Raw genomic sequence first — 13,769 nt, forward strand, 5'->3', positions numbered from 1 at the left:
AGCCATGAGCAGAGGACCCGGGCCTGATGCTCTGATGAGGCCGAGCAGCAGGGGGTTCTGGGATGAAGCCTCCGTGCCTGGCTCCCCGGGTGGGAGGGCCACGCTTCTGCATCCTGGCGCCCGGCTTGGCCGTCCACTCGGCCTGCAGGCCTGCACCGTGCAGGGGCAAGCAGCGGGGAGCCAGCCGGGCCCTCCCTCCTGCCCCCCGGCCAATGTGCTGTCTCCACGGACTCTCCCCAGACACAGCTTTCTGATTAAAATTCTTATTTTCTCCGCACCTCTGTCCCCCGTTTTCCTCTAGAACACAAGCAACCAGCTGTTACTCAGGCGCTGGTCACGATACAGAGAGGGGACACCATGTGTCCCTTCTCGAAGACCTGTGACTCCACAGCAAGGGCAGGGCACCGGGGGCGGCTGGGGCTGGGCGCTGCTCTCTGCTGGGGCCCCTGGCCGGCGCCGTCCCGCCGCAGCGCGAGGAGCCATGGGCACAGCAGCTCTCAGGGACAGCGAGTGGCCAGCAGCGGCCCCCACTACCTGGAGAGAAAGGGGCCTGGGGGGACACTTCTCAGGGCACAGCACCCAGCTCCTGCACACGGCGGAACCGTGCAGGTGGCCCCGGGGGTCTCTGCCTGACACCCAGGAGCACTGCACACTCCCGGGCGGGCGGAGGTGGCCCCAGGACCCACCAGGCCCACGGCTCACTTACATTTGGTAGGGCAGGCCCCAGCCCGCTCACCCCCAGGAGGACAGCAGAGACAGGGCCGGGGCTGGGGGAAGCCCCTGAACCAGGTGCCCAGGGACCCGATCGAGTTTAAGAGGAGGAAGCGGCGCCGGGGGCGGGGGGTGGTGGTTGGGGGGGCGGTGGCCGGGGCCCCGGCCCCAGCCGCTGACCGTGTGTCTGGCAGGCCGTCTGAGTTTCTTTTCTCTTGGCTCAAGTTTTATTTGTTAATATTAGTCACCAGTTAATAAGAAAAATAGTTTCTAAGTGTCTCTCTCCCCTCGCTCTGCTGCTGTTTTAATTGAGTTAATTGGATACCACCGTCGAGGAACGCGTGTTCGATCACATCCATTAATTATTCCTTTTTCTTAAATTCTTGGTTGCCGTAGTTGGAGCCTTTTTCTATTTCCGTCACTCCTATCAGTCTGCGGACTCCAAAGGACGCTTTGGGAACGGGAAGAGAAGAGGGGAGGTCAGACGGGGGCTGGGCCACGGGGCTGCGGTCTCAGACCGGCTGGGCCGACCGCCCGCACCCAGCGCCTGGGCCCACGTGGGCAGGGAGGGCCCAGATGACCAGGCTCGGTGGCCTCAGAAAGCCCCAGCAGGAGGCCTCGTCCTGTGATGACCACCGCAGCCGCCTGGGGACAACACACATAGACGGCCCCTCCCCCAGCCCCCACAGGCCCCGCCCACTTACAGGGAACACCCACAGCGGCCACCCCTCCCCAGCTGTCCCAGGAGCCTCGCAGGTGCACGGCTCCCGGCTCAGGACTGGGCACACAGGTCAGGGGGCCAGCATGGGGTCCTGGCTGCATCTCCAGAGCCACCCTCCCTGCCCACGGCGGCTGTGCCACCCCAGGACCCCTGGACGGCGCCCGGGCCGTGCCGCCCAGGGCCGGTGCGGGGCCCCGTGAGCAGTGTGCAGGGCGGCTCGTTACCTGCTCCCACAAACCCCAGGAAGGTGAGGATCAGGAGGGGGGAGCCGCTGGCGAAGACGCCCAGGACGAAGCTGAAGAGGGGCGACAGGAGGACGGTGGCCCAGCACAGGAAGTTGAGCAGCGTCCAGGGCCGCCGGGCGGGTCTGAACTGCTGCCCCGGGAAGGTGCCCTGCAGCCTGTAGGCCTCCTGCAGCGCGTCCTGGGGGAATGGGGCGGGGGGTGAGCGCTGGGGACAAGGAGCCGGAAGAGGCTACGGCACCAGACCGGCCCAAGTGTGCGGGCGCGCCCGGTACCGGGCCTGGAAAGACCCACAGCCGGGGAGAGAAGCCGCGGCTTTCCCTCGGCTGCTTTTCTCTTCTGCCGCTGTGAAACTGGGGGCGCCTGCCTCCCGGACACCTGCCTCCTGGACACCTGCCTCCCGGGCAGCCCGCCCAGGGCCAGGCTGCGTGCACGTGGAGCCTTCGTGTCAGTGACAAAGCAAGGACAGGAGAGATGGCAGGATAGACACATCTGGAGAGCAGGCCCCCAGAGCTGGACAGAGGCCTGTGTGCTCCTCCCGCGCGCCCTAGCCCCGGCCAGGCCGCACTCGGGAGCCCCCGGCCCCGCTCCCTGCAGCCCTGGAGCCCCAGCTGGGCCGGTGCCATGGGGACTCGGCTCACGGCGTCCGGGCAACAGCTCACTGGCCGCTCGCCGCTGGGCCTACTCTATCCCTGTCTAAGTGCACGCCAGTTTTACGCGAGGTCGCCGTCTTATCGGCACTTTTAAAGGGTGCCTTCAGGGCAGTGGGCTTGCTCTTCTGCGGCTCGGATTTGTCACCCTCTGCCGCTGTCTAGGCTGCTGGCTCGTCCGTGTTCTCTGGGCGTCCCTATGTGCCGTGACGCTGTGAGCAGGACGTGTGGGCGGACCCTGTGCACGGCAGGTGTGCGGGTGCCTGCGTGAGGGGCACCTGGTTCGTCACCCCAGGCCCTCCCCTCGTCCTTGGCAGCTTGTCCGCCCCCGGGACACGTGCCTCCACACCTGAGGGCTGTGTCACCTCCCTCCTAGAAGCTTCCAGTGCTTCCCCCCGGGGCTGCCTGTGGACGACCTCCCTGCAGCTGCACCCGCCCACTGCTGAACCAGGACTCCGCCCTCGGGCTGGGCTCCCTCAACTCTCCCTCGCCTTCCTCGCCTTTCCACGGCCCCGTCAGGGTGCTCAGGCTGCGCTGGGAGGGTCCGAGTCCCCGCCTGTGTGTGCCGCCCTGACCCTCAGCGCCAGGACGGTGCCGTGGCCGAGAGCGCAGCTTCACAGGCCCCCAGCGCTGCTCTGCTCCTCCCGGGAGCCCTGGAGCGGCTCATCTACGGCCAGGCTGACGCGCTCGCTCTGTGCTCACGTCAACTCAAACCCAGCCCAGCTGCGGGCAGACTGTGCCCACGGGTCACCGGGCGGACCACGTGCCCACGGGTCACACCGGGCAGACCACATGACCACGGATCACACCGGGCAGATCATGTGACCACAGATCACTGTGTGGACAATGTGACCATGGGTCATGCGGGGCAGACCACATCCCCACATGTCACCAGGTGGACCACGTGACCATGGAGTGGACCACACAACTATGGATCACCGGGCAGACCGCCCTGAGCCCAGGGGGGCAGGTGCCATCGGTCACCGCCCTGCAGTCCTTCCCAGGCCACATGCGCACAGCCCGCTGTTCCACAGTGGGGCCACGCCTGACCTCCTGCCTGGAATGAGGCGAGAGCCTCCTGCTCTGTTCCCCGGAGGGCTCCGAGACTCGGGCGTCAGCGGGGCCGGCAGTGCCAGCCTGGGGTTCAGCGAGAACTCCCTGCTGTTCCCGGAGCCCTGCAATGCACTGAGAAGGTGCAGGCTCTGCCCTGGGGGGCCCCTGGCTACCCAGGTCCCACGAGGCGCCCTGAGGGGCTGTGGAAGCACCAGTGCTGCGCCAGGCAGGCTGGGGCAGGAAGGGGCTCCTGGCCTTCCTGTGCTGCCCACGAGACGTCGGCTGGCAGCTACAGCCTGCTCTCACAGACCTAGACAGGTGTGGGGTGACATCCTCGGCAGGGGTCACAGGACAGGCGTGGTGTGACGTCACCAGCCAAGGTTACACGGCAGGCGTGGTGTGACGTCACCAGCTGAGGTCACACGGCAGGCGTGGTGTGACGTCACCAGCCGAGGTCACATGGCAGGCGTGGTGTGATGTCACCAGCTGAGGTCACACGGCAGGTGTGGTGTGACGTCACCAGCCGAGGTCACACGGCAGGCGTGGTGTGATGTCACCAGCTGAGGTCACACGGCAGGCGTGGTGTGACGTCACCAGCTGAGGTCACACGTGGTGTGACGTCACCAGCTGAGGTCACACGGCAGGTGTGGTATGACGTCACCAGCCGAGGTCACACGGCAGGTGTGGTGTGACGTCACCAGCCGAGGTCACAGGACAGGCGTGGTGTGACGTCACCAGCCGAGGTCACACGGCAGGCGTGGTGTGACGTCACCAGCTGAGGTCACATGAGCACCCTGGCCCTCACGCTTGCCTCACTGTGTTTACTCCTCCTGCGCTGAGGTCAGGGGTGGGAAAAAACGGGAAGGACAGGGAGCCTGGGGGCTGCAGGTGCGGAGGGGAGGCCCCGCCCTTGCCCCACCCCACCCTCACCTTCTCCTGGTACAGTTTATGGAGCCCCTGCCCCGCCCCAGGGGAGGCCCCGCCCCTGCCCCGCCCCGCCCTCACCTTCTCCTGGTACAGTTTATGGAGCCCCCGCCCCGCCCCAGGGGAGGCCCCGCCCCTGCCCCGCCCCGCCCTCACCTTCTCCTGGTACAGTTTGTGGAGCCACTGGGCCGCTTCCTTCTCATCCAGCGGGATCTCTTCTAGAGGAAATCTCCTGTTCGGGAGAAGAGCGGCGGTGGTGAGCGAGGCGGGGGTGAGCGAGGCGGGGGTGAGCGAGGCGGGGGTGAGCGAGGCGGGGGTGAGCGAGGCGGGGGTGAGCGAGGTGGGGGTGAGCGAGGTGGGGGTGAGCGAGGCGGGGGTGAGCGAGGCGGGGGTGAGCGAGGTGGGGGTGAGCGCGGCGGGGGTGAGCGAGGTGGGGGTGAGCGAGGTGGGGGTGAGCGAGGCGGGGGTGAGCGAGGTGGGGGTGAGCGAGGTGGGGGTGAGCGAGGTGGGGGTGAGCGCGGCGGGGGTGAGCTCCCGGCGCCGGCACACGCCGGGGAGGGGCACTGGGGCTGCTGGCATCTGCTCCGAGCCCACAGAACCAGCCCCGGTGCTCCGGGGGGGCTCCGAGACCGAGGGGCCGAGAGGCACCCCGAGAGGAGACGGCCACACGTTCCACACAGTGATGCCCGCCCGCCACCCCATGAGCCCACGGGCCTCCGGCGCCACTGCCAAGGGCAGTCACACAGCACCTCCCGCAGTGACCACGTCCACTCCAGGAATGACCAGCACTGCAGGCGTCCATCACCAGGCTAAGACCACTACGCATCTCACAAATCCAGCCCCCGGGCCTCAGACAGGAGGCATGGCCAGGATACAGGTTCACCCCCTGCCTCGCCAGCACCCTGGTGGGGCAGAGGAGGCCTGGCGACCGCAGCCTGCCAAGGTTGGCCGGTGCCGTGGCAGCTCCCGCTGTGGAGCTGAGCTCTGCCACTCACGGAAGTCACAGCAGAACCTTGCCAACAGCTCACGGGTTACAGGAAAACGCAGTCAGCTAGTCTTCTAGAGGGACATCTCTGGGACAGGCAGGCACCGCCCCCACGCCCACCCCCACGTGCAGGGCGGGGGTGCGGAGGGGCACCAGAGCTAAAGCCATCAGAGGGGAGAACTTGCTGGCCACGGGCAACCGCAGTACCCCAGGATGCCCAGGAGGGGGCGCAGAGCACACACAGCAGTGACACTGGCAGGGTCTAGGAGCACCCTGCCCCTTCCCAGCTCCTCCCAACCCTCATGCTGTCTGCCTCCGGGCCATCACTGGGTCACCTGTGACAGACAGCGGCTCTGGGAGGGGGCAGCTGCAGGCTGACCAGCACAGCGTGGCTGCACCGGACACAGGGGTGCGGCAGCGTGAGGCTGCACTCACCGCTCAGCACGGCGCACGGTGTAAGACCCATGACTGTGGACAATGGCTGACCTCGGGTAACAAATACGGACCGGGGGCCACCATCAGGGGCCTGGCTGCCACCCTCATGGCCGTCGCGTCTCACACATTGGGGTGAAAATGAGGCCCCAGAGGTCCCAGAGTGTGCACAGCCTCCTCCAAGATCACACCCGGGAGTGGTGTGTGCACAGCCTCCTCCAAGATCACACCCAGGAGCCGTGTGTGCACAGCCTCCTCCAAGATCACACCCGGGAGCGGTGTGTGCACAGTCTCCTCCGAGGCTACACCCAGGAGCGGTGTGTGCACAGCCTCCTCCGAGGCCACACCCAGGAGCGGTGTGTGCACAGCCTCCTCCAAGATCACACCCAGGAGCGGTGTGTGCACAGCCTCCTTGAGGCTACACCCAGGAGCGGTGTGTGCACAGCCTCCTCCGAGGCCGTCTCCTGTAGTGAGGGGCGCCCTGCAGGTGCACAGACCTGACACACGTGTGCACTTATGCACACATACATCACATGCCACACATAGGCTCCCTGGTGCACTTGTGTTACAAAATATTCGTTTCTGGAGGAAGAACTGGACCCCATGCCCTTACACGCTCCTGTCTGAAGGTGATCAAGGCCTCTGATTCTGTCAGGAGAGCTGTCCATTCGCTCTGATGGACACCCCCCATCACACGTGCTACCCTGCTGACCACGGATCCATCTCCCATCTGGATTCTCACGCAGTCGAGAACCCACCCCACCTGTCTACCCGGACTAGGCCACCCTCTGCACACCCCACCTGCCATGTGCTGGCCTGGCCACGGCACCCGTGGGCCCGGGGACCACCTCCCCCCCCAGCCGCGCTGCAGCCCCGGCTGGGGTTTTAGAGACACTGGGAGAGGACCTCGGCCCACCGCCCTCCACTGGGGTGGACAGAGACCCCACGCCGCAGGGGTCCAGCCCACTCCAAAGACACAATGCCACGCACTGGAACCGGCTGCCTGCTGCCTGCCCTGGAGAGATGTGGGTGGCTACCCCCCAGGGTGAAGGCAGAGGTCAGCAGGGCCAGGCGGCTGGGGCCCTGGTGGCACCGGAGGGCACGCACCTCACGCACATGTCCGCCTCGTACTTCTTCCCGTAGAGGATCCCGAGCAGCGACGGGTTCTTGTTTCCGCGGAAGTTCAGCGTGACGTCATAGATGGCGGCGACTGCGGGGCAGGGAGGGTAGGGGTGCGTCTCGCCGGCCTTCCCGCCCTGGGCGCACGCCTGGGGCCCGCCCGCCCCGAGTGACCGCGGCTCGCAGCCTTCCCGCCCTGGGCGCACGCCTGGGGCCCGCCCGCCCCGAGTGACCGCGGCTCGCCGGCCTTCCCGCCCTGGGCGCACGCCTGGGGCCCGACCACCCCGAGTGACCGCGGCTCACAGCCTTCCCGCCCTGGGCGCATGCCTGGGGCCCGACCACCCCGAGTGACCGCGGCTCACAGCCTTCCCGCCCTGGGCGCATGCCTGGGGCCCGACCACCCCGAGTGACCGCAGCTCGCCGGCCTTCCTGCCCTGGGCACACGCCTGGAGCCCGCCCACCCTGAGTGACCGCGGCTCACAGCCTTCCCGCCCTGGGCGCACGCCTGGAGCCCGACCACCCCGAGTGACCGCGGCTCACAGCCTTCCTGCCCTGGGCGCACGCCTGGGGCCCGACTGCCCCGAGTGACCACGGCTCGCCGGCCTTCGCGCCCTGGCGCACGCCTGGGGCCCGCCCGCCCCGAGTGACCGTGGCATGACGTGGTTTCCTGCCAGGCGCTTCACCCTCAGTGGGCTAACTGCGTGCCCCCGCCTTGCGCCTCGGCACCCCCACCCGCCCATGCCCCGCGCCCTGCGCCCCCCGCCCACTCGCACCTGTCCCCTGCAGACACTGCACGGCCGTGGTGAAGCCCTTGGTGCGTGGGAGCAGGTGGTACTTGAGCGGGGGCAGCCCCTTGGAGGCGGCCACCTCCATGCTGACCCGGTGCTTGGTCTCCGTGAAGCGCGTGCCTTCGCAGTACAGCAGGAACTGGGGGACAGGACATGGGGGACCCAGGGTGACCAGGGTGCCCGGCGGGGCGGGGGGAGGGCTGCCAGGCTGGGGGGGACAGGATATGGGGGACACGGGGTGACCCAGGCACCCGGCGGGGCGGGGGGAGGGCTGCCAGGCTGCGGGGACACGGGGTGACCCAGGCGCCTGGCAGGGTGGGGGGAGGGCTGCCAGGCTGGGGACACGGGCATGGGGGACACGGGTGACCAGGGCACCTGGTGGGGAGGGGAAAGGGCTGCCAGGCTGGGGACATGGGGTGACCTGGGCACCCGGCAGGGCGGGGTGAGGGCTGCCAGGCTGGGGACACGGGCATGGGGGACACGGGGTGACCCGGGCGGGGGCTGCCAGGCTGGGGAGACATGGGCATGGGGGGACCCACTTTATTTTAGGGCAGCAATCTGCTTGTCAGCCACACAGAGCAGCTTTGCAGCTAGAATGTTCCAGAAGGAAGGGAGGCAAGAGGGTGTCTGATCACACAGGTGTTGTCAGGGATGCACGGATGCAGCCAGTTTTCACCCAACAGACCACAAGGGAGAAGGGAGAGGGGGCGGAGGGGGCAGAGGGGACGGAGGGGAAGGGGCGTGGCCTGAACCGGTGGGCGTGTTGGGGCGTGGCCTGTGACCCATAGAGGCCGGTGGGGTGTGCCTCAGCCCAGGGTGGGGGCCTGGGGTGTGGCCTGGGGGCCATGGGGACATGCTGGGGCGGGGCCTGCAGGGCAGGGCCTTGGCCCGTGGGGCGGGGCCTGGGTGGTGGGCGGGGCGGGGCCTGAGGGGCGGGGCCTGCAGGGCAGGGCCTTGCCCCGTGGGGCGGGGCCTACGGGGCGGGGCCTGCGGGGCAGGGCCTTGCCCCGTGGGGCAGGGCCTGGGTGGTGGGCGGGGCGGGGCCTGCGGGGCAGGGCCTTGGCCCGTGGGGCGGGGCCTGGGTGGTGGGCGGGGCGGGGCCTGGGGGCACACTCACCCACATGTACTCCGGGTAGTCGCATAGGCGCTTCAGCCCCCGCACGACCGTGTCGCGGTCCTCCTCCCACTTGCGTTTGCAGAATACCACCTCCAGGAAGTACCAGGTCCAGCCGATGAGGGGCACGTACAGCAGCTCCTTCTTAGCCAGGACTTTGGAGCTCTGCGGGGGGCGGGGGGCGGGGGGCGAGGTCAGGGCTGGCGGCTCTGAGCGAGTGCGGCGGACGGGACCCTGGCTTCTGAGCCAGGTGACGCTCAGGTCAGCACCGCCAGAAACGAGGCAGGGCCCAGGCCAGGAGGGGACGGTGCCGGGCTCAGAGGTCCCCGCTGTGACCCCCAGGCTTCCCGCCGAGGGCCAGCTGCTGTGCGGTGCAAGGCCCCAGCCTGTCTGCAGGACTCACTGGGGGCAGCAGATCCCCGCTGTCCTGAGAACCAGCCTGGGACGGGGCCCGCAGATCCACACTCAGCGCCCGGCACAAAGCCACCAACTAGGGACCCTCCCAGGAGGGGACAGCCAGAGGCCTGGAGACCCCAGCCCCGGGCTCCCCCACCCCGGCCCTCTGCCCCATCCCCTGCCCCTGCATCCCAACCCTCACCCCCGGCACCCCTGGCCCCCATGGCTCACCCCTGAACCCCCATCCCTCACCTCTGCACCCCCTGAACCTCAGCCCCCCATGGCTCACTCCTGCACCCAAGACCCCCATGGCTCATCCCTACCCCCACCCCTCACCCCTGCACCCCATCTCACCCCCTGCATCCCTGGCCCCCCATGGCTCACCCCTGCACCCCGGGGCCCCATCCCTCACCCCTGCACCCAGGGCACCCTGGCTCACCCCCAACACGCCAAACCGCTCGCACATCGTCCACCCACAGAGGAAGTCGATTTCGAAGTTGTGGTTGAGGATGACGACCACGTGCTCCTTCCCGAAGTGGCCCAGGGTGTCCTCGTCGGTGAAGAGGGTGCACTCGGTGCACGACCACCACTCCAGCAGCATGACCAGCTCTGCAGACAGGCAGGTGTGGGCAGGCGCACAGCCCGGGGTCCCCGACAGCCCGCCCCAGCACACCTGCTGCAAGGCCCAAAGCCGCCGGTGCCCAGAGACAGGTGATGAGCACTTGGGGACCCCCGCACCCCTGGGCCATGAGCAGGAGGAGCCACTGCCAGAGAGCCCCTGTCCACTGCTCCGAAGCCCTCGCCCGGCCGCCTTCCCAAGGGGCCCGGCTCTGGGTCTGCCCAGCACAGGCCCCAGCGGGAGCGAGTCCCTTGCAGAGGCCGCGGAGTTGTGTGCACCTGGCCAGCCCAGCACGCGTGAGACAGGCAGCCAGCGCCACCCCCCACTGGCTGGCGCCTCACAAACCAGGACGCGGCTCCTGGCCTCTCCTCTGGTGCTGGACACCAGCCCGTCACTCCTGGGTGCTCCCGTGGGGCAGGGCGCCCCCGTCCCAGGCAGATCTCCCATCTCGGCCTCCACTTCCTGGCTCAGGGTGAGGGGATAACTGTGGCTTCCCGTGGGCCTCTGCATTCCGACGTGGGGCGTGGGCATTGGCCCCCTCCTCTCCTCTGCTTTCTCCCCTTGCCCTGGTCCCTGGGCGTCCGGCCCCTGCGCCCTCTGCCTGCAGGTGGGGCCTCGCCCCTTCCCAATGGACGCCAGTCCACGACGCCCGACTCTGAGACCCTCGCTCCTGACAGCCTGGTCTGTTTAAAAAAAACGCAACTGAATCCACCCCAGCGCGGCGGGCGTCTGTGACTTCACTCAGTGATTTCTCTCCTCTAAGAGGCAGGGGACACAGGGTCACCCCCAGACGCCACAGCGGCCAGTGCTGAGCCAGGCCACAGGGTCTCCCGCACGGTGCAGGGACCCCAGCACTGTGGCCACCACCGCTGCCCCCGGGGGGAGTCAGCAGGGAGCCGAGTCAGAGGCAGATTTGGGGTGCCCGGATCCCAAGTGGGGCCTAACTACCACAGCGCAGTGGCCCCCATCTCAGCCTCAACAGCGGGGCTTGGGATGGGCGGTGGCCATCGGAGGTGACCCACGGAGGTCTGTGGCCCCAGGGAACTCAGACCCCACTTCTACAGCTCCTCTTCTTACTGAAATTCTAAATCCCCACAATCAAGCACCAAAAAGCAGCTCCCGTGGGCACCTCCGGGTGGCCCCCAGCCTCCCCTCGCTGGCGCAGCCTGGCTGAGGATGTGCCCACCCAGCCACTACCGCCTGAAACTCTGGCAGGTGCCCCGCCGTGGGCCTCGGCGTGGCTCCCGTGGCTCCCGCCCCCACCTGCTCAGCCTCCAGGGCCTTCTCTGTCCTGCCTCCCCCACGTCTGCACCCGGTGCACCCACTCGCTGGGCTAATCAACTACGTCCAGTAGGACTGTAGTGAAAACTTCTAGAAGTTTCCTGCAGAGCTCTCCTCGGCTCCTCTTGGGTGTGGTCGCCTTGGTGGCCCTGTGTGAATGTGCTGGTGCCGGATCCCTGGGGCGCCAGGGCCTGCTCTGGGGGTCTCTGGTCTCAGCTGTCCGGCTGCGGCCTGGGGGCACGGCCGCCCGCTCTGGCCCAGCTCTGGCCGCAGGGTCTCTAACGCTCTCTTCCCAAGGAAAGGAGCGACCTTTACCTTGAGCGCTCCAGGTGAGTGGGCTCCAGGATGGGGGGAGGCAGGCGCAGGCTCCCGTCACCCCGTCCCACGCCACACACACCCGCTACAGCCACGGCACAAGATGGCGGCACGCCATACGCTTTGTTGTGCGGACTCGGGGCAGATCAAGGCTGCCCAGGACCCTGCTGTGCCGCAGACAAGCCACGGGGGTGTCCACAGACAGCACATGCGTTGCTGCCAGTCCCGTGCTAACGTAGAAGACAACAAAATGAGGCAACCTCCCCACACCTCCAGAGGTGACGGCCCCCGGTCACTGAGCCACGAGCCGAAGGCACGCTGCAAAGCCCTGGTGGCCTCTGCTGCCGTGGGCGTGGCCATCGAGCCTCAGGTGCATGTGTGCAGCAGGTGCAGACACACGCACCCGCACGCGTTCATTCAGACACGTGCCAGGTGCCCAGGCCGGGCCGGGCCGGCCATGGACCAGGGCTGTGGGCGCTGGATGTCGAGTTCTTTATTCTCCCAGCTGCAGAGCCCTGCCAAGCCCACGGTGCCCATGTCTCCAATTCTGCCAGCGCCAGAGTCGGGCTCCACCGGCTCGGGCCCCTCCTGTCTCAGGAGCCCCGCCCAGGGGAGCCGCCCGGCACGGGGTGGGGGACACTCACGGCTCCAAAGCGAGTAGGCGAGGCGGCAGTTCAGGCGGCGGTACAGCTGCTTGTTGACGGGCCAGAGGGCCAGCGTGCACAGCTGGGTGAAGTTGATGACCAGCCCGCTCACCACGAACACGAACCCGATGAGCAGGTGCACCACGAACTGGGTCTTCAGGTAGGCGAGCAGGCCCATGGTCGCCACTCAGGAGCGCGTGCAGGGCCCCTCGCTGAGAACAGCCGTCCTGCAGGCACAGGGGCAGGGAGAGGCACAGCGGTCAGCGGGCGGGCGGGCGGGGGCTGGGGTGCCCGAGTGCCACGGGAGGTCCCTGTGCCTCCGCTGCGGCAGCCACTCCACCTGCCGTAACCAGACCTGTGACGCGCCAGACACGCGGCACCCACCTGCGCTTCTCACACCTGCCACACACATACCACACACACCAAGCACACCCCCAGCTACCACATACATGCCCCAACACGCTTACCACGGCACTCACACATGTACCACATACACACCCCAAACATGTATACCACATGCACCACACACACCCCAACACGCTTACCACAGCGCTCCCACTCCCACCACACACACCCCAACACGCTTACCACGGCACTCACATGTACCACGTACATACCCCGAACATGCATAACACATGCACCACACACACCCAAACACGCATACCACAGCGCTCCCACTCCCACCACACACACCCCAACACGCTTACCACGGCACTCACATGTACCACGTACATACCCCGAACATGCATAACACATGCACCACACACACCCAAACACACATACCACAGCACTCCCACTCCCACCACACACACCCAAACACGCTTACCACGGCACTCACACATGTACCACATACACACCCCAAACATGCATACCACATGCACCACACACACCCAAACACGCTTACCACAGCACTCACACATGTACCACATACACACCCCAAACATGCATGACACATGCACCACAAACCCAAACACGCATGTCACTCACACACCACATAGATACCCCCAAACATGCATACCACATGCACACACATGTACCGCACATCATACATGCATCATGCATACCAAGCACACACCCGTGAACCACACCCCAAACATGCATACCGCTGCAATCCCACATGTATACACTCAAACACGCATAGCACATATGTGCCACACCCCCTTGCACAGCACGCACACACACACACCCCATGGGGCACACGAGGCAGGCGAGGGGACAGGAGTGACGTCCGTCCTATTGGCTGTGCCTCCCTGAGCTGGGGCGCTCATCACTATCCGCCGGCAGGGGCTGCTCTCGGGAGCCCCTCACTCCCCTCCACCTCCGGGCAGCTGGCTTGGGGTCCCGTGAGAAGCCACAGGTTGAGGGAGGGACCCTAACCTCGGGCCGCACGATTCCCCGCCAGCCCCTCGGTGGGGGACAGGAACAGGCCATGACCAGGACGACAGCGCCCACGGTTCCTGAGCTGAAGGAAGACCCTGGGTGGACACTCGCTGCCCCCACCTGTCCGGCAGAAGCTGGCCGCCCCCAGCCGCCAGCCTGCCCGGGCCTACGGAGCTGCTGCTGCCTGTCCCCGGGGGCCACTGAGGCCAGCGACGTCCTGCCAGTCTCTGGACTCCCCAGGCCGGAGTCGCCACTGCACGCAGAGCTCAGCTCTGTGCCTCCAGGTGAGCTCGGGGAGCCGGGGCGCCGGCGGCCCCTTCACGGGCAGTCTCAGTCTCCCCTTCCTGAGGCCTAGGTGTGGGCACCAGGCGGCTGTCCCGGCCACAGCCGGCTCT

The 13,769-nt window shown here is 67.3% G+C and overlaps 1 protein-coding gene across 8 annotated transcripts in view; it reads right to left on the reverse strand.

Moving 5' to 3' along the window:
- Positions 1 to 915: 915 nt before the first annotated feature.
- AGPAT3 (1-acylglycerol-3-phosphate O-acyltransferase 3) overlaps positions 916 to 13,769 on the reverse strand; it is a 61,749-nt gene continuing 48,895 nt past the window's right edge. For all 8 annotated transcript variants that reach the window (XM_051831405.3, XM_051831408.3, XM_051831409.3 and 5 more), the window contains exons 2-9: positions 11,995 to 12,221; positions 9,575 to 9,744; positions 8,743 to 8,904; positions 7,611 to 7,764; positions 6,826 to 6,928; positions 4,458 to 4,533; positions 1,657 to 1,855; positions 916 to 1,162 (exon numbers count right to left, since the gene is read on the reverse strand). In XM_051831405.3, the coding sequence (XP_051687365.1) occupies positions 1,074 to 1,162; positions 1,657 to 1,855; positions 4,458 to 4,533; positions 6,826 to 6,928; positions 7,611 to 7,764; positions 8,743 to 8,904; positions 9,575 to 9,744; positions 11,995 to 12,172 (1,131 nt within the window). In that variant the 5' untranslated portion in view covers positions 12,173 to 12,221 and the 3' untranslated portion in view covers positions 916 to 1,073. The remainder of the gene's footprint in view (positions 1,163 to 1,656; positions 1,856 to 4,457; positions 4,534 to 6,825; positions 6,929 to 7,610; positions 7,765 to 8,742; positions 8,905 to 9,574; positions 9,745 to 11,994; positions 12,222 to 13,769) is intronic.

The sequence above is a fragment of the Oryctolagus cuniculus genome, chromosome 4 (assembly GCF_051225735.1).
Source record: "Oryctolagus cuniculus isolate XC-2025 breed Fujian yellow rabbit chromosome 4, ASM5122573v1, whole genome shotgun sequence".
In the NCBI taxonomy this organism is placed as follows: domain Eukaryota; kingdom Metazoa; phylum Chordata; class Mammalia; order Lagomorpha; family Leporidae; genus Oryctolagus; species Oryctolagus cuniculus.